The sequence below is a fragment of the Dicentrarchus labrax genome, unplaced genomic scaffold (assembly GCF_905237075.1).
Source record: "Dicentrarchus labrax unplaced genomic scaffold, dlabrax2021, whole genome shotgun sequence".
Lineage (NCBI taxonomy): Eukaryota > Metazoa > Chordata > Actinopteri > Moronidae > Dicentrarchus > Dicentrarchus labrax.
In genome coordinates this window covers 11,108,801-11,127,966 of record NW_026136715.1, presented here as the reverse complement: position 1 = coordinate 11,127,966, position 19,166 = coordinate 11,108,801, and the positions used below count along the sequence as shown (strand labels likewise).

General features: G+C 43.2%; 1 protein-coding gene and 1 pseudogene across 1 annotated transcript; one reads left to right on the top strand and one right to left on the bottom strand.

The window, feature by feature from the left end:
- Positions 1-675: 675 nt before the first annotated feature.
- On the top strand, positions 676-16,469 carry LOC127377502 (proline-rich transmembrane protein 3). Its single transcript, XM_051425421.1, has 4 exons — positions 676-1,013; positions 8,230-9,126; positions 9,232-9,549; positions 11,853-16,469. Exons 1-4 carry the CDS (start codon positions 761-763, stop codon positions 13,856-13,858), a joined length of 3,474 nt encoding a protein of 1,157 aa, XP_051281381.1. The 5' UTR covers positions 676-760; the 3' UTR covers positions 13,859-16,469.
- Positions 16,470-16,756: 287 nt separating this feature from the next.
- On the bottom strand, positions 16,757-18,947 carry LOC127377028 (cytosolic sulfotransferase 3-like; annotated as a pseudogene).
- Between the last annotated feature and the right edge of the window lie 219 nt (positions 18,948-19,166).

Sequence of the window (19,166 nt, the reverse complement as noted above, 5' to 3'; positions counted from 1 at the left end):
GACTGAGACACTTCCATATAGTTACTGCTCTTATGTCAACTTATGTCTACATATGGGCAAACCTCAAAGTCTCAACGGCATGTCCAAACTAGAGTGTTGTGTTTGCGTAAGACAGAGACAATCATAGGCGGGGAAGGCACCGAGCCAAGGTGCAGCAGGAGGAAACAGTATCATCTTGGCTCAGGCTGGCAAACCCTGGTTGGAGGGCAGTAGAGGAGAGAGGAGGGCTAGAGTTTCACAGCTCTGTTCCCGGTTTATTGTCCCCCCCCCCACCCCATCGCTGCTGCTGCCGCACCACTGTGCCAGAAATGTCAGGTGCCTCCTCACCTGTCTCCACATGACACTCCTTTCACACCACCACGGCCAGCTTTAACAACCCAGCTTGGCGCACATGGCACCTTATTTTCAGCTATAATGTGAGAGTGGGGGGGGACCCAGAACCTGGATAGTAGCACCGCACGCTGTGTGATGATGTCAATGCCAGTGTCGTCATATTTCCACTGCCTAAACATGCTGCTCTCTTTAAAGAAAGAAAGAAATAAATGGATGAAATGACAACGGTACTCAATCTGAAACTGCTGTTGCGTAACAGACGTGCCAGGCTGTAAGGTTTGCGGGCAGTCGTGTTTATCCGCTTGTGAGGAGAGAGAGAGAGAGAGAGAGAGAGAGAGAGAGAGAGAGAGAGAGAATGGGAGAGGGAGGGAGCGATGTGGAGAGAGATGGAGCGGTTGGAGGGGGCGTACAATCTCCTTACTAGCTCATGGCGAGAGAGCTGGCAGCGGTACAAGCTCTGCTGAACGCAACCTCTCCGTACTGTTGTGTGTGTGTGTGTATGTGTGTCGATAGAGGGACGTTTCCACCTCCACCCGCGGGGCCGTATAACACCCAGAGGCTAACAACGCGCCGGACTCCACCGGACTACACTCCTCCTTTGGCTAACTCTGTAATATGTGATAGTCCTCATATCCTGCCGCAGAGGACGCCATCGGAGAGGAGCTGCACAGACCCTGCAGGTATGTTCACGGTGGTCGCAGATGGACCCTGATAGTGGAGTGGTTGCTATGCGGCGGTACTTTGCGCAGTGACGTTACCTTTTTTTACCTGTGCGCGCCATGTCAGTCGTCGGTTCAGGTTTTCCAGTCTATAGCTAACGCTCATTTTACACACTAGAGGAGGGGTTTGTCGTAGCTTAACATTTTTATCTATTTGTTATTTTTACCTGTAGCCTACGTGGTTTCTTGCTTGTGTGGGCAGGACACATTTGGTCGTTTTTGAAGGCGTCTTCCTGCAGTTAAGATGGTAACGTACACTGTGACGCCTTTACTGCGTTTCGTGACCGGCGGTGAATTACGGCTGCAGGTGGACAAGAGTCACGTTAAATCGCCCCTCTGTTGAATTTTATAGTTTCTGAATCCAGAATAACTACCCGAAGACCTTCACTGTAGCAAAGTTTACACGGGCACCATTTTATTTAAGCTACTAGGTTGCAAATAGCTGCTTATGGATGGGCTACTTAATAACCACACATTTCAGTGGCAACGTTGCCCATGAGGATCCGCTTATAAAGACACATAGAGGCTATGTGCTTTATTGTTCATTTATTAAGTCGCATTTTACGTAAAAGGTGGACTAACTGTAACTATCCCATCACTTAGTTTAAAAAATGGTCCTAGTTTGTGTGACCCATCCCATTTCAGGCTTCACCAGCTCACCGTGTTTTATTAATTTGCATTGCAAATCCCTAATGCTCAAATATCCCAGGAAATGAGAAGGCTTGCCTGTCCAGAAAGTGGAAATAACCAGTGTGCGCTTTGGGGAAACTGCAACAAGTGGGGTACTATTTCTCAATTTGTGCCACTGCCTGCTGGTGCGCAAATGTGTTATGTGTGTGTTTGCAGTGTCTTTTACGAGGGTTGTTCAACCTCAATGTGTAAGTTGAGGCTGTGGCTCTTAGAGGATCTGGATTCACCTGTTCCTCATCAGGATTTGAACGCATCCAGCGGAGAGAGAAGTCATAAAGTGGGAAAAACCGCGCCAATGCGCCTCTCACTGAGAGCGCACAGGCGGAGCTGCTCCAAAGTGCTACTGGATGAAACGCAGAACCCTGCCAGACGACTTAGATTCAAAAGACAAATAGCACACCCTGATCCACTGACAAGAGAAAAAAAGCCACTCCAATTGTAAAGCAGCTCAAGAGAGATTTAGTACTGGCTGTTTTGTGTATTCACGGAGGAATCGGGTTTTGAAAGTAAAAGGGTGTAAGAGGACAGAAGATGATCCATGACTACATGCCTCAGTATTGAGAAGCCTATAAATGGCTTACTTTAATGGCTTAGCTTGTAAAAAATAAAGTTATAATTCACCCATATTTTGAAGCCAGACACTTTTCAACTGGCAGCACAGTTAAATAATACCTCGGTGCAGACATAACACACTTTCCAGAACAGACAGTCCTGAACTGTCAGCATAGTGGAAAATAGAGCATAAATCAAGACATCAGTATATCAATGAGGCACAACCCCACAACACTACGCACAGACATCATCTGTTCCTGAGCTCTTTTATGGCGCTGGATCATTTTGGCTGTTAATAGCCCAAGTAGTCCAGTAAATGAATTATTACATTTTTATAAAGTTGTAAATATGCACCGAAGACACAACTTTCTTTTCATACATATAAAACCTGTTTGCATCATCATCTAGTGATTGCCACACACCACTTAACACAGCAGTCACTTTATTGCATCCAGCTGGAACAATGTGAGAGTCTTGGGTTGAACTGGAGCTGTGGTTAACTCCCCGATGCAGGCAAACAGTTACGACTTGCGATGCCTGTAATCTATTCTCCTGAAAGTGTTTTGTGGCTTGACGTGGTTTAGCAGCTGCCTCAATCAGTCACCACCATTACTATCTCTCAGGGTGTGTTTCTGGGAATGTATGAATGCTAATTTGGAGTTCTGGATACACTCAGTTCATAATTATTCACTGAATCTGTGTAGACAATGTAAACTCTGGTTTCTCACAATGATCACCAATCACACGTCAATATTCGCGGCCTGTGTTTTACCCCAAGTGCAGAGGGCTGTGTCTGTCAAGTTGTGTGTGTGTGTGTGTGTGTGTGTGTGGGGGGGGGATCACAGTGCAGTTAAAGTGCCCCACCCTTTTGGGCTGACCTTCAGCCTTTGATCTGTGGCTTGCATTAAGGCGGAACATCAGTCAAAGATGTTGTTGTCAGCACTTTTAAGATGGACATCCTCTTCAGCTGGGGATCAAAAGCAGCCGCGATTGGTTCTGGAGCCTCCTCTTTTCGTATGGCTTGACCTCGCTGTGTGGTCTGTTGCTCCACTGGAGTTTTGACCCCCCCCCACAGCGCCAGGAGAGAGGCATCTTTAACAGGCATTGGTTTGTCTTAGGTGGTAAATGGACAGCTTTTAGTCCAAGGCAGATGTCTAGAAGTTGAGTGACCTCACCTGGAAAACCTCCTGGAGAATCTATAATGCATGCGAAGAGCTCATATATCTCCTTATGTATTAATCAAACTGAATAGTTAATTGCCTGTTTGATTATTATTTTAATACAATTTAATGTGGTAGCTATAATTGAAATAACAAGGGGAATATTGTGGGATCTGTTTGCGATCTATATGTTTTTCAAGGTGTGGAATTTATAACGGTCAAACCAGCGACCTCCCCCCTCTACCCCACATACCAAGTCAACCACACATACTCCCTCTGCCATTTCCCCCTCTCTCTGTTTTTCTCTCTGTCTCACGTACACATAAATTCATGTACATACACTGCCGCACAGTCTCACCTCTCCCTCCACATAGCGCAGTACAAACACGTTACACATCTGCATGGCAAGTAATACATAACTGCTGTGGTTGACTGAGGAACCGTTGCAGTGCAGAAGTCCACTGTGACACACAGCTTTCTGCTGGTTTATTCCAGTCTCTTTCTCTGTCTTTGCCTCTCTTTTTCCCTCTGTCCATTTTTACTATTCCTCTCTTTGCTTTCTGTGTCTGTCCATTATTGCTGTCACTGCAGAAATCCCATCACTGTACCTCTCTAGCTTTGTAATCCGTTTTACTGCCAATTTGTCTTTATTTTTATATTGAAAGATTTGTATCTTTTTTTATTTTCCCATCCCACACATGTGCTTCCCTACTGCCCATTAACAAGCTCTTCTTCTCAGCTCAGAGCCGTTCCAGTCATGCGTGACTTTGACTGTTAAATCCTGCTCATTAGAGAGTCACCTTGACATTGGACACTACAAGTCAACTCAGGTATCAATCACCCAGTCAAAGACATGGTCTCGTAATCTCATGCACTGACACACAGTGCAGGCATGTGTCCACATATATTCTCTAGGAATGTAAAGATATATCGAAAAACAGATATGTGCAGATTCAAATCAGTGAGATGAAAAATGAATCGTGATATAAAGGCACAAAGACAGCAGTTTCACTTTTAGAGAGAAAAGGAAACATGCAGTGTTTTGCACAGTTTATACCTTACCTCAGAAATAAAAGGATTCTATGATTTGCTAAACATAGCATATAGAGCCAGATTTACATTTATTTTGACCAGTACTTTATTTTTTGACCAAATAACATTCCAACTAGCCTCAGCCGTACTTTGTGCTAATTAGCAACTGTTAACATACTAACACTCTAATCTAATGTGGTCAACAATAAACCTGCTAAATATCAGCATGTTAACATTGTCACTATGATGATGTTAGTATACAGACGATAGCATTTAGCTCAAAGGACCACTGTGCCTCAATACAGTCCTCTAGTATGACTGTAGACTAGTCTTGTTCCAATGCTTGTGCTGATGTAATAGCTGAGGTTCAGTATTCAGTAACAGTATTCATTTCTATACCTTGCTTTGAGGAATATCAACATGTTTTTCTACAAAACTCTATTTTTCAGCTGCTGAAGTTCTAAAACGTTGTCTAAACACAAGCAGCTGTACAAGACCTTTGCCTAAATAAATTACAGTCTAAAATTAGCAAAATTGTGATTTCAATCAGGAACTGATCGGATCAGAGAAGTAAACAAGATTACAGTTCTGACAAGACATTCAGTCCGTTTTCCATACTCTGTTGTGCATTTCTCGTATTACCAAAAAAGCGCTGAGGTTTGATACCCAGCCCTGATTGAGACAAGTGTACATTAGACCAGCTTTTGTCAAAAAGACACAGATCCTCCTGTGCACAAACAGACTTATGTCTGGCCCTGGAAATATTCACTCAAATTAATGGAAAGTGTGCACTGCCAGACTGTCTGGAATCTGGCAGAGAGGAGAGAGAACATTTGCAAGAAAGAGGGAGATTCTCCAAAAACTGCCCACCCCACTCCCTCTGCCTGGTCCATTATGTGAAGCACTGACATTAGCTAGTCACATTAATACGTTAGTGTAGACATGACATCAGTATTGCAACGATTAACTGATTAGTAACAGCTGCTGTTGTACTGAGTCATGTGATTGTATAACCAACAGGTCTATACTTTGGGCAAGGAGTTTATAGTAATCTTCAGATTGCTGCTTGCTGCTGTACTATTGGATATTATCCATGGGCATTTCCTGCTTTGGATAAAGAACGTATTGTGCGACATAGAGTGACGACATCTACACAACATGCACACCCCACTGCAAATTAAATAGAGAGTGATGTGTCCCTCGGCCCCGAGGGGCTGAACATGATAAAAATACTCTGACTGGCCGTGCACCCATCTGCCTCCTCCCCGCGGACAGTCACAGAGGGACCTATTTTGTCTTTTTCTTGTAAATGTGTGTCTCTATTTTACTCACTGTTGAAGGGGATGTAGCTTACAAGGATGTGCGATGGTGGGCTGAGAGTATGTAGATTCATATTCAAGCCAAACACCAAACCAGCTGATTACACTGATCTACTCTTTGTAGTGTTTGGTTAGAAATGAAATCCAACAGCGCACATGGTCGCCTGTTCCTGGCCTGTAATTTAGACTGCTTAGAGGAGATGCCAATCAGCCTAAATTTATTCCGTTTGTATTAGCTCAGTGGCAACTTGTAGTAAATTTGTCTGAATCCCTTTAAGAAAAACGTTGTGGGAAACGACTGCTGTGTGTGTGAGGCTGTGTATTTGTGCCTATGATCCATGTGTGAAGATGAGATTAATGCTGACAGTGTTTCAAATACAGCAGCAGCAGAGTGTTTCTCTCTTCTCGCTAGAGCTATTTGGCCAGATGCTTTTTAAGACTCATTAATCCCCATACCTTCATACACATAAACATAGACTGACGCATACTGGATTACTTTGGATCAAGATAGTGGTATGTTTACTAAAAGCCATTTCTCAATAGTCAGGTTGTTTATCGCGGGCCGCCAGGGACTGTGCACCTGCCAGTTAACCTCAGAGAAAAAGTGAAGCAGACTCAGTTTCTCCGCATGCCTTCCTGGACATCCATATCTGTGCTTGGACCACAACAAACCTGTTAATCCTGAAACATAGTTTCCTCGTGACTCTTCATCTTTTTTTCTTCAAATATTCTGCTTCCTAGTTCCTGTCAGTTTCTATCAACTAGCTATCTCTTAATTTTGTCACAGATCCTCTCAGTTCCCCCCCCTTTGCAGTACCAACCACTGTCATCCTCATTACCATCAGTATGCCTCCTTCAACCTTCCATCTCTCTCTGTCCCCTCCTGCCTATTCTTCCTGGCAGCATACTCATATTTCTTATCTCCGCATTCTTATATCCACCTTATCTCTCTATCTTCAGACCTCACCTTAACATGTTGTTGGACTGTGTTGAAACAACTCCAGTTAAATAGGGGACAGGGGGGTAGGAAAGAAAGGGGGAAAAACAGGGATTAATCAGAGGTTAGATTGGCCAACAGCCGACTAGACTGAGAGCAGAAGAGGTGGCTGAGATAGGAAGGAAAATAAACATTGAGGCTACTGTGAGTGGGTGGAGATTGAGATATACTACCACTTATATTACTCCACTCATGGACAGTTTTTCTCCTCAGCTGCTCCTGTGTAACACTACCAACACTTAGTAAACAGGGAAACAAGACGAGCTCTAGAGCAAGCTGAGATTGCATTCAGTTCATTTTCTCACATGCCAACAGTGTGCTCTTTGACTTCCTGCTTGGTGACCGACCCCTTGTGCACACACACATACTTAAACACGTTTTTTCCATATACTCACATGAATGACACACATCTTACACATGTTCCTGAGCACAAAATGCATATGCCAGCTGCAGTCATTTTTCAGAGAGAGTTAGACATTGCTGCCGTGAATGGGCCTGAGGTGAGTCATAAGCAGCAGAATGAATTCTCCCATAGGCACTGATTTCTATTTTCTGTGCTTTTCCTCCTAATGTTTCAGCTGAAGTTTCAGTATAGTCCTGACTACTCCCCCAAGGTTATCTCCCACTATGAGTCATAGGTAGAGACTGGTTTAAACAAGCGAGGTTTATGAAAGGGGTGTTTTTTTTGATAAGAAGTGTACGTTGAGGGGATGCAACTGGCAGCTGTTTAGTTAGATGACTCGTAGGATTGTGTAATCCTCGAGGGCCGGGGGGGGGTTTCTCTGTGTCACTGGGCTCTCTGAGCTTCACCACACTCTGCGTTACAGCTGTCAGCTCCTGGCATCTGTGACTCAAACAGAACTGGCAGAAAAGGGAGTAAAGTCCTGCAGCATGGAACAAAAAAAAACAAAGGCTTTGGAGCAGAAAGAAACTCATATTCATCCAAAGATCATTTTATGGCAGAGATAGCGAGGAGAAAAAAATGAATGTCCATCTGCCGCAGAATGAAAACCATCTATGACTCCTTTTGGGTTATTTTTTTGGCTTGATCAATTTGCTGGTGCAACTTGTTATATAACTAAGCTGAACTTTTGCCTTTGTGAGTGCCTGTTTGTGTCGGTATATGTGCCATGTATTCTGAAACCATACACCTTACCACGCCCTGCGTTCGCTGGTGTCATGCTGCTAACACCTTGTGGGAGCGTCATTGACCTGCCCTCTGAATCAGCATAGCAATGCTACAACATGCACTCCTCAAATGAGACATGACAACAAATTCAAAGCTTTACACTATTTCAGTACATTTTAAATAGTAGTGAATTTTATGTATTTATATGTACACAGCCGCAGTGTGTTTTGTGTCTGTGCTTGTGTTGTTTGTTTTATTTTGTAAAATGTAAAAAAATACCCTTTTTTTCTGTCAACAGAAGCACAGTGGAAGGATGGTGTGACGCACAGGCAGAGGGACCAGTCACTGCTCACCACTCAAAGGCAGATCATGGCTCCCATGTCTCTCCTTTTCCTGGGCTTCCTTCTCACCCTCCTTCATCCTTCAGCTGCCCAGACCATCATTGGCTCGTCATCCCCCCTCCCTCGTCTGGACCTGCCTATTAATTCTTCACCTCAACCAACCAAGCAGACTGCTAGATTTTGGCCTTCTTTGCCTCCCAGAGGGCGTAGTGATGTGCCTATCAGAGCTACAGTGCGGGATAGACTGACAACTACAAATGCAGTGCAACAGAGAATATCCCATCCTACTGCACAGTCCACTCCTTCTTTTATACCTGGCCTTTCTACGCAGAACCTCAGCAGCGGGCCAGTTTTAACACAACCTACTGCCACCAGGCCCAGGACTGATACAGCTAGTTTAGCAATCCTCAGGGCTTTAGCAAAGGGAGATGCTACTACAAAAGGCTCAACTCCACCACTGCCCACTTTGCCCTCCTCTGCTGTCGCTGAGTCTGCAGTTGATAAGCCAGTGATAGCAGGGAATCCAGAGGAGGGATCAGTGAAAGAGACAGAGGATGATGATTTGCAGGGGTTGGGATCAGGCAGTATCTCAACAGTGATGGTTGTGACGGAGGAATCACCTATTGGTCTGCCAACGGTTGGTGATGAAATGGCTCAGTATCGGCCACAGGCACAGACCGCGATATCTAAAGTTTCTGATGTAGAAACGCCACTGCCAGACAGTCAGACGCTGGAGCCTCAACTGTTTGTCCTTACAACAGCCAGTAAAATCTCTACGACGCCACAGACTGAGACAAGAGCCACCCTGTCCCCTGTGGGAACACAGGCGACACCTCGGACTGTAATGTTAACAGGTGAGAAATCAAATATATTAGAATTAATGCTTCATGACGGTAAGGTGCTGTTGAGGTCAAAATCTTCACACCATGTCACAAATGTGTCTTTTCCACCATTTTTAGGTGAACTGACGGCAAACACTCCTTCCACCAAAAAAGTTACTCCAAAGCAGGACTCTGCTGCAGTGACATTACCCCAACTCACAACTACCACCACCGACTCTGTTGATAAACAGTCAGAGACTGTCGGACAGCCAGTTTCTGCCCAAAACAGTTCGCATTCAAACACCTCAACACAGCAAGTGGCAACCAAAGCGACAACTAGTTCGCTTACTACACAGGAAGCTGTGAGAACATCCTCCAAAACAACAAATCAACCCAACAAAACAACGCAAATGGGAAGAAATACAGCCAGCACAACTGTACAGTCATCAAGGACAGGTAATAAATGAAGGTCTTGTGCTCTGTAGTTGATTCTTTTAGAGTGACCTTTATCCTTTGATAATTTAAAATGGAATTATTTGTGCAGCTGGGACTTCTTTACTGGAAGAATCTGGAAAAGCCTTCAAAGGAGGGAAAAAGCAAAGAAACATTTCCATGAAAAGTGGGGTGGTAGTTATGTGGGGTAGACACAGGGAGGAAAGAAAGTATGAGCAGGAGGTGAGAGGGAGGTTTGAAGAGGGGGCGGGTAGAATTGCAGCCAGGCAAAGAGATAGACAAGAGGAAAGTAGGGTCTGAAAAAGAGACTGTGGGGAATACCGATGAGAGACTAGATTGGGGTGGGTGAAAGTGTGGTAGAAGAAAGGTACAGACACAGAATTGCAAGGAGAGGGATGATAATGAAAACCAGATGCACGGAGAAAGGGATGAAGGGAGGGGAGCTGAAAAAAACGTAGATGGAAAAGGAAAAGCATGACACATGGGGCCTATGAGCAAGTCTCTTAGATACTATGTGAACAACATCTTAATGACTTTTAAATGGTCAGACTCCTGCCCCATGAGTACATTTAACTTCGAGTAAGTTTTTTGGCAGTTCATTGAAAGTATGAACGGCCTGCATCCATGGTGGTACCAGTTTCTACTGCGTGTATATATCTGGGTCGTTAACATACGTATGATTGTGTGTCCTATGAGATGGAACAGGATATTTAGTTTTTGGTTCATTGCAACATGCTGACATATAAAGCAGTGTAAGCAGTGTGTGTGCGTGTGTGTGTGTGTGTGTGTGTGTGTGTGTGTGTGTGTGTGTTTGTTAAAGAGAAAACTCAAGGGTAGGGGTAGGTCTAAGTGTATCCAGCTGTGAAATGTGATCAGCACATCTGGAATGTGTCTGGATCTTGCTCCTGTTAGAAAAAAAAAAGTTTGAGGGAAGGAAGTAAAACATACGTTTATATAAATAAAGAAGTGTGTCTGTGATCTGTACGCAGTGCTCGCCTGTGTGAGTCTGAAACGCATGTGTGATAGGAGGGAGTGAGGGAGAGAGCCAGGAAGTGAAACACATGTTGGAGTGAGTCATTAGTCGTTGTGTCAGTTTTATGGGTGTCCTCTACGGGGTGAGGACGGAGCTTAAAGCCCTCCAAGTAGCTGATGGTTTGAGTGTTTTACCTCTGATCATGTTGTTCCACCATCCATCAAGTTTAAATGTGTGTGTGCGTGAAACAATTCCTCAGAAATAATTCTAGATAGATACCCTTTAGCTACTATCAGACACATTTTATGGGGTTGGTGTCTTCTCTCTGTTAGTAGGATTATTCACATCATTCCATGGTACTCAACCAGTTCTTGTAGGTTATGTTTTTTACACTGTGTTATCTTTACAGTTGAGCACTTCACAAAGCACTCAGTGATGAATGGCTTCATGATTATAATGCTGTTGGGTGTTTCCATGGTATTGCAGAAGGAGAAGGTGGAGTGCCTTGAACAAACAGAAATATGTGTGTGCATGTGAAAATCAGAGAGAGACAGAGATATAACGAGGTGGCACATTGCGATGCTGTCTTATCCCACGAGGTAGTTAAGTATTGTATAATACTGCAAGAATTTAAGAGAGTTTTTCTCATTCTGGATGCTATGTGACACTGTTTATTTTACGTAATGTAGACGTTAATTACATAATCTAATCCAATTAAGCCACACAATTACTACTCAGTTATCCAGAGGAGTTTCGCTCAACATAATGTCTTTCATATTTAGGAATATAATGTGGATGATGTGGTGGCATGGTATTCAAATCATACTGCCATTTTTGCATGTTATGATTGCTGTTTCAGTTGTATTAGATGAGTAAATATATTTTCTACATGTGTTTCTTTTTTCAGTACTTCGTTGAAAATAATTAGAAATACATCATTTGACTTTGGCTTGAATATTTAAACATATAATATTCTCTACACCCTGTGTGCTGGTATTAGCTAACCTGACACTCTAAAAGATGAGAGAGAAAAGGAAAAATACAGTTGAGACTGTACAAGTTTGCTAATTTGATTAGACCTTGTCTTTATGTAGGCCTGGGACAATGTGTCTGTACAGAATAGATTTGGTTACAGAGAGGGCCAGTTGGTTCTAGCTCTTGACTTTGATAGTGAGCTACACCCCTCTAGTGGCACTAAAACAGTATTTCATGCACTTTTATACTATTGCTCTGCTTTTCAGATAAATGGCATTTAGGAAGAACTTTACTATTAACATTTTAGTTTCATGTATTTAAAAAACTGAAAACCAAAACTCTGTTTCTCTTTTTCTAGGGACCGCTTCCTTCCTTGCCACAGGGGTCACCCGAATAAGGTTGAGCCCCACATATCAGACTGGCATTGGTCAAAGGAACCGCTCCATTCTCCTAGGACATCCTCACCAAGCTCCCTTCTCTACTTCTAATGCAGCCCCCTCTCCCAGCACCAGTCCTTCCCCTAATGCCACACTTCTCTACTGGGGGGACCTGAGCCAGACGCTGGCTTTTGCCTGGGAGCTTCATGTCTACGGCTCAGCAAGCCTCTTCCTCCTCCTGTTTGCTGGTGCTGCTCTTGGTCTCACTCTGTCCCCTGGCACAAACTGTCCTCACCGAGGGGCTCTTGCACTTGCCAATGCTCTGTTGTTTCTGGCCGGGGGACTTAGAGCGGTTCTTTTTCTAATTGACCCCTATGGCACGCGGAAATTCCTCCCTCGCCCCGCAGTTACTGCGCTCTACAACTTGCCTCTACACCTGCTGGTGTGGACACAGGCCGCCCTGGCACTGCTGGCATTGAGGGTGGCAGGAGTAAGTGTGTTACCTCCAACTTTGGAACGTCCTCCTCTGGTGGCTGTGCTGGCTGTGTTGCAGTGTACCCTGCTGCTGGCGGCTGATCTGCTTTCACCAGCACTGTCCCCTGTGGTGCCCGTCACCCTACAGGTCCTGTCCCTGTGCTGGGGTCTTGCTCTGTGTCTGGGCTTCCTCTGCTATGTCTTTCCACGTATACGCTGCCCTGCTATTCCTCATGCTGGAGTCCCTGAAGAGGCCAGGAGGAAGGCTTGGACAGGGAGCAGGAGGTTAGGGGTGATCCTGGGAAGAGTGCTGGCAGTGTGTGCAGTCCTGGGGGCACTGTGCTGTGGGCTGCATGTTCATGCCACCTTATGGCTCTATGGACTGCTAGGAAACTGGACACGCTTCAACTGGGGGTGGTGGCTGGTACACTTCTGGGCCCGGCTCCTGGAGCTGGCCTGGGGGTTCTCACTCCTGCTCCTGGCTTCCTGGGTGTTCTGGAGGCCTCAAGGTTGCAGAGGAAGGGAGGAGAGCGGGCCAGATGGCAGAGCAGCAGGAGACCTGCCGTCCCCTGGCCAATCTGTAGGTTCCACTCAAAGACACACCTGCTGGTCCAAGATAGTCCAGAGCCTGAGGGGGAAGCCATGTAAAAAGTCTGACAGTAATGGGGTGGGAGGAGGAGGAGGACCAGGGGAGGTGCCTAACAACTGGGCTGGCCAGGAGCGCCCTGGAGCTGACATCAGCAAGAGTTTGATCAGGAACCAGAACCACGAGCAGGCCACTGCACAGCCACGCTGTGTCAAAGACAGCAACCGGGGACGCAACCACAGGGGCCACTCTGCAGAACGAGGCATATCTGATGGCTCCACAGGCTCCCTGCTGAGACTGCAGGCGCTGGGCCGGCCTCCACAGCGCTCAGTGAGTGGCAGCCTGGATCAGGATAGGGACACTTCCCTGTCTCTTTATGAGTTTGATCTGCGGCCCCCATCTCCCATTGACCTGACCCGCAGCATTGACAAGGCTCTGCACAGGGAACACCTGCTCGGTGAAGGGAGCTTGTTTTATCCTTTGAACCAAACCTCACAGTGCCCCTCCCCGGGCTCAGGGGTCAGCCAGGGGCCGTGGCTCCGCAGGAACAGTGACCCTCAGATGCTGTCTGAAAGCAGCGATGCCCCAACAGAGTCTTCCATGCCACTGGGGGGCAGCGTTCTCAGCAGTGTGCCCAGCAGGCAGGTGACTGCTCCCCCCACACCCTCCCACCAGGGTTACAGGTGGGCTGGGAACACGGCAGGAAGTGTCCCTTCATCAGTGTCCTGCCCTGTGTCCCTTCGCCCCTCCAGAACATCGACAGGGCATCTGGGGGAGGATGGGGTGGACGACACACGGCCTTTTATCACCCCGGACTCAGAGAGGGTGCGGGGGAGGGCTGGGAGACCGGTAGGGTCACGGAGTTACCTGGAGGTGAGCAGACACGATGACTCTGCCAGTGTCAGCAGTGAAATTATTGATCTATGAACCAAACCTTGAACATAAGGACCAATGGCCGCATATCAACTACACCACATTTAACATACTGTTCCTAACCAAGAGTTCAACAAATAAATGATTGAATGGCCCAAAGATTGGCCTAAAAATGTAATATTTTTAGAAGAGAAAGGGAAAGTATTGAAAAGTGTCTCTTGGTGATCACCGTAAAGGATATCATCTAGTTGCCTTTTGCTTCGTTAAAGGGTTCAACAACTATGTTGGTGGAACAGATATGGTATACCTTTTACTCTAGGAGTAAATCTAAGATAAAAATATAAGATACAAGATAAGATATAGCACAGATAAACAACACAACACACTAATTTCATCAACATCAACTCTTTTCATCTCTTTCTCTACCACCCATTATCTCCCTCTTTTTCTTGTCTTTCCTCTCGAAAACACACTCCTGCATAACACTGGTATAACTTCAAGTACACTGGGACCATGAATCCAGTTCAACAAGTCCTAAAAATTGCTCTTTAGCAGGTCCCTGCTTTGGGTTGGTGTGATGATTTTTATCTTCCCATAACTTGAATAAAGTTATGAAATGGGTTTAGATCATCAACTCCCTGTCTGTGAACAGCACAACTGAGAGTTTCAATATGTTTTTTTTTTATTATTATTTTTGGGCTTTTATTGCTTTTTATGATAGTGACAGCTGAAGATGGACAGGAAAGGGGGTCAGAGAGAGGGGATGACACGCAACAAGGGGCTGCAGGTTGGATTCGAACCCTGGGCCGCTGCAGCAAGGACTCAGCCTTGGTGCATGGGTCGCCAGCTCTACCCACTGAGCTATCTGGGCACCCAGAGTTTCAGTATGTTTGAAGGGTTAAAGACAGATGTAGCTCTAAGGTCTTATTTCTATTGTTTCTGTGAAAAATGTCTGCATATCAATAATTGTGAATTTCATAGCTTTCATAGAGTTTATTTGCTGTCTTCCATATTTGCTTTGTGATGTGCCATACATAACCTTGGTTGGTTTTGTGCTATTTTTATGGATCTATAAACCCATTATTTGGGTTAACTCTCTATAGCGTCTTACCAGTATCATAGTGACTCACCTACGGATTACTTCTTCTAAGCTCTTAACATGCTGCTGCTGTTGTTGTTGTCCAGTCTGCCTCGTATGCTAATGTGAAGCTGGTTACGTAAAGGCACAGGCAGTAAACAACAGCCTGAAACATGCAGACGCATGCATGTGAAAGTGTTGCTGAAGCTTTTAGATGTAGCTGAAATTGTCAAAATTCAAGCATTCCCCTGTGAGTTTAAAGCATTTTATCTTATTAGTTTGCTGTAGGACTTTGCTGTAGGACTCATAATGACAAAGCTTTTGCAATCAGTAATTATGTATGATTGAAGCCTCTGACTGCAGTTTTACAGAATTTGACTAAAATATTATTACACAATCATGATCCTATCAGTTGCATTGAATCAATTCAGATTGTTTGATATGTTAACTAATTAAAAGCTACACAGCTTTGCAGGGCTGCACCCCACATGACTGGCTTGGCATGATCCTCAGATCTCTTATATTAGACCTAACTCAATAACAGAGCACTTAACTGTAAGCCTGAGCACTAGACTGAAGTATTTTACTACTCAAGAGGAAAATATCTTTCAAATATATGATGTATAAGCAACAATGTAAATAATGTTATTTTTGATGTTCATGAATAAAGGTGTATTTGAAACATAGTTGTAGTTGTTACTGTGAAAGACAATCTGAAGTGGTATTGTGTCTGAGCTGTGCAGACTATTGTGACATCAGATTGAGGTCTGGGTATGACATGCAGAGCTGTGACAGTTAATACTTGACTACAGAGGTTATGTGAAGGACTTTCTGGGCTGTGCTCAGGATTGTAATGGTTATGCAAAATGAATAACTAATGGGCAGAACGAAGGTATTGGAAAGAAACAGATAAAACCCTTCACATCCAACCATATTTAATCTATTGATGAACTTGAATCTGTTTGGTGATCCTGAAAATAGCCCAGTGGTTCTCTCCTCAGTCTTACATTTAAAAGGTTTTGTTCCAACCTGAGATGGTAACTGAACCTCACAAAAAGATGACTGAAATTTAATCTTGGATTACTTTTGTTAATATTTAATGATACATTTCAAGAAGTGTTTTTTTTTTCCAAAAGTGGATAAACACTTAATAAATAATAATAATAAATAAATCTTAATTTAGGCCTCTGTTCCTAAGAGTAAATCCATTTTCCCGGTTACCTCAAGGTGACTTGCAGTACTTCCCAGTGATGTGAGATGCTTGACTTGTTTCGTATTTACAGTACAATGGCCTTGTGTTGTTGTCTACATTCCAATGAACCTGTAAGATTTCACTGTATCAGTTTTCACTGTTACCTCTTTTACTTCATGACCAGGGTGGTATCTCCAGCACCCGTAGTGTTGTCCCCTCCACAAAGCAGTACGTGCCATAGAAAATACAATCAATGTGCCCCTTCCAGTCTGTAGTTACAGTACAGGAGTACAGTGTTAGATTGTTTTTTTTTTTATTTTGCTCATTGAACTTTTGTTCTTGTATTTCTTGCTGCATTTCATGTCTGGATTCAAATAAAAATGAGAAAATTTGAAGCCCCTTTATTACCATTGCTGTTTTTTAAAATAATACACTTACATCTCATTAATCCATCCACTCAATTTCCACAAACTAGTGATATAATGCAGATTCCCAATCATAATTTTTTTAAAAAGTTTTTGGCTAATATTTGGATGATATTATAACATCAGTCGACATCACTATAGTTAGAAATGATTAGACAATATCCTGTCAATCAAATTTACTATTTACAATACACAATATTATTGTGTATTATATCACATATCAGTTCAGGCTCTTCTGACTCTGCACGGCCGGGCCTCTAGAGTTCAGTACAAAACTACAGTGTAAGATTCTTCATCTTTTTCTTGTAGTCTTCATCAAACTGTTCATTCTGGGCCACAGTGAAATGGTTCTTCCAGTCACCAACTTTCCCTGCAGAACCACAGAGAATCAGTGAAGATAGAATATATATATTTCACATGTAAATTGTGTAATTGTTCACTGTACCTTTTCTTATGAAGGGAGACATTTTTAAATCCATGAATCTGACGTTTATATGGTTTATCATGTTGTTCGTTTTCATTTTATCAAACTGCGCTCTGTCTATGATTCTTTCCTTTTCTTCAGCTGAAGGAGACAAACCAAGAAAGCAGCAGAGCTTGTCTATTTCCCATTCAGTATCCTGGAAGCAAATATTATCATCACACAATTACCCTCTAGAGCAGAGCTTTGTACAATTAACCTGATCAGGGTGAGACTTTTGAATCACACAAACACAGACAACCCACAAAGCAAATAAACTACCTCAACCAGATCTTTGTAGAACATGTAATGGAGTTTTGAATAACTCTGTTTTTTCTTCCACCAGCTGTTCACATGGTCGTACCAGGATCCAAACACAACTAAAGCAACAGAACAATAAATAAATGCACTTGAAGGGTGTGGAGGAGTGTGTATCTCTCATACAAGCCACTTTATTATAGTATTTCATACATACTCTTTCCCTCCATGAATCTCTGGAGGTAGCTGCTCCAGTCTCCAGGCTCTGGCTGGATCATGTTCATGCGATCAAAATGGAAAAAAGACACCACACTGTCCTTTCCATTGCCGGCCACATATACCATCTAAACAACAAGAAAAAAACATTATCTTTATTATCTTATGCATGTAACATGAAATATGTGTTTATGAACAACTGATCAAAAATAAACTGTACTAGTAGCTGGAGAACAGAAAGCAGCTCTCAGTGATGTCATTCCTTTAAAGACATTCAACATAGGGTCCACAAACACCAACCCGATTATTCTGGAGGGCCTTGACTCTAAAAGGTTAACTATTGCCTTAGTAGAAAAAAAAATTGGTTGGTTTAAATAGTACAATTGTCAACTATTGGCGCTGCACTTATAATAATTTTTTCACGTATTCTTTGCCAAATTGATGCAAGTGTTGACATGGCATTTCATCAGAGATTATTCAGTGTCACCAAATTTGATTTCCCAAGGTCAATACCCAACTCAAATAAAAGTCTGTTTGGGTTAATTTACACAACAACAGGATTATTCAAAATAACACATAAAAAAACTCAATTTATATTGATTAATTGTTTGAATGTAGTATTTTTTTTTACCACCTCATGTGTTTTGGTGCACTTTTGGACATGTGTGCCAACATTTCCTCAAATTGCACTATACTAATATAATCACAAAGCTTCTTGTGAGGTTAAAATAACACACAAACTAACCCTGCAGTTTTTCTCCCAAAAGGACTTCGGAAAAGAAACTGGACAGGAAGATGCGTCTTAATGAGTCGAGGAGAGGTGGGGAAGTTGTCTGCCAGCTCTGTTCCTCTGTACATATGTGGAGTAGATCCTGTACATTAAAACTATTTACATGTCAGTGAATGACAAACACAATACAACTACACATAAACCGTTCAGATACAATGACCAAGACAAATGAACAAATTATCATTAAGCTATTGTACACTCTCTTTATAATACAACATAACGACGTGTAATATTTAATGTGAACAGTTCAGTTTACTAATTTCAGCAAAAGACCGCAAATTATTAACATGGCATAAAAATGTTAGCATATTTATGACATGAAATATGGTGAGTACGTGATTGTTAATTCAACCTGGCTTAGAGGGGATGATGATCTCCAAGCAAGGCACTCTTGCATAGAGAGGCATGGCTGTCTGACGCTCTGGAGAAGTCTGACCAAAATACAGCAGGTCGAGTATGTAGTTGAGCCAGGTGTTTCCTAAAAGAGAGACAGAGGAAATAAAAAAGACATAAAATAAATAATCCGAGCCTCTGTCCTCCATACACACATCTATAAAGAGCTACAGTCTAAAGCACTGTACTGACCTGCTTTGGGGTATGATACAATGAGTATATCATCTGGCCTGGCCTGAAAGTTTTGAATCTTCTCCCAGTTGTCTGTGAAATAGTGGGTCATTGGGACTCCGTGGAAATCAAACAGTTCTGGTTGAGAAAATAAATCCATCTTTTGAAAAAAGAAAACACATTAAAGACTCAAAACACACAAAACATGTACTGTGTTAGACAAGTAACAATTTTATAGTTAGGAAAAGGATTCAAACAACATTGTTAACTGTCAGTTGTACATAGCAAAGTTAAATTGTCTTAGAAAATCATTTCTACAGGTCATCAAAGAAGATAAATAACAAAAGTTTAGAACCCAAAAGAAACTGGGAAAGAAAAC

Bases quoted from the DNA above. Each gene is read 5' to 3' on its own strand.
- LOC127377502 (XM_051425421.1), top strand. From the start codon at position 761: ATGGCGAGAGAGCTGGCAGCGGTACAAGCTCTGCTGAACGCAACCTCT. The intron at 9,127-9,231 runs GTGAGAAATCAA...CACCATTTTTAG, and splicing joins TCGGACTGTAATGTTAACAG to GTGAACTGACGGCAAACACT. The intron at 9,550-11,852 runs GTAATAAATGAA...CTCTTTTTCTAG, and splicing joins TGTACAGTCATCAAGGACAG to GGACCGCTTCCTTCCTTGCC.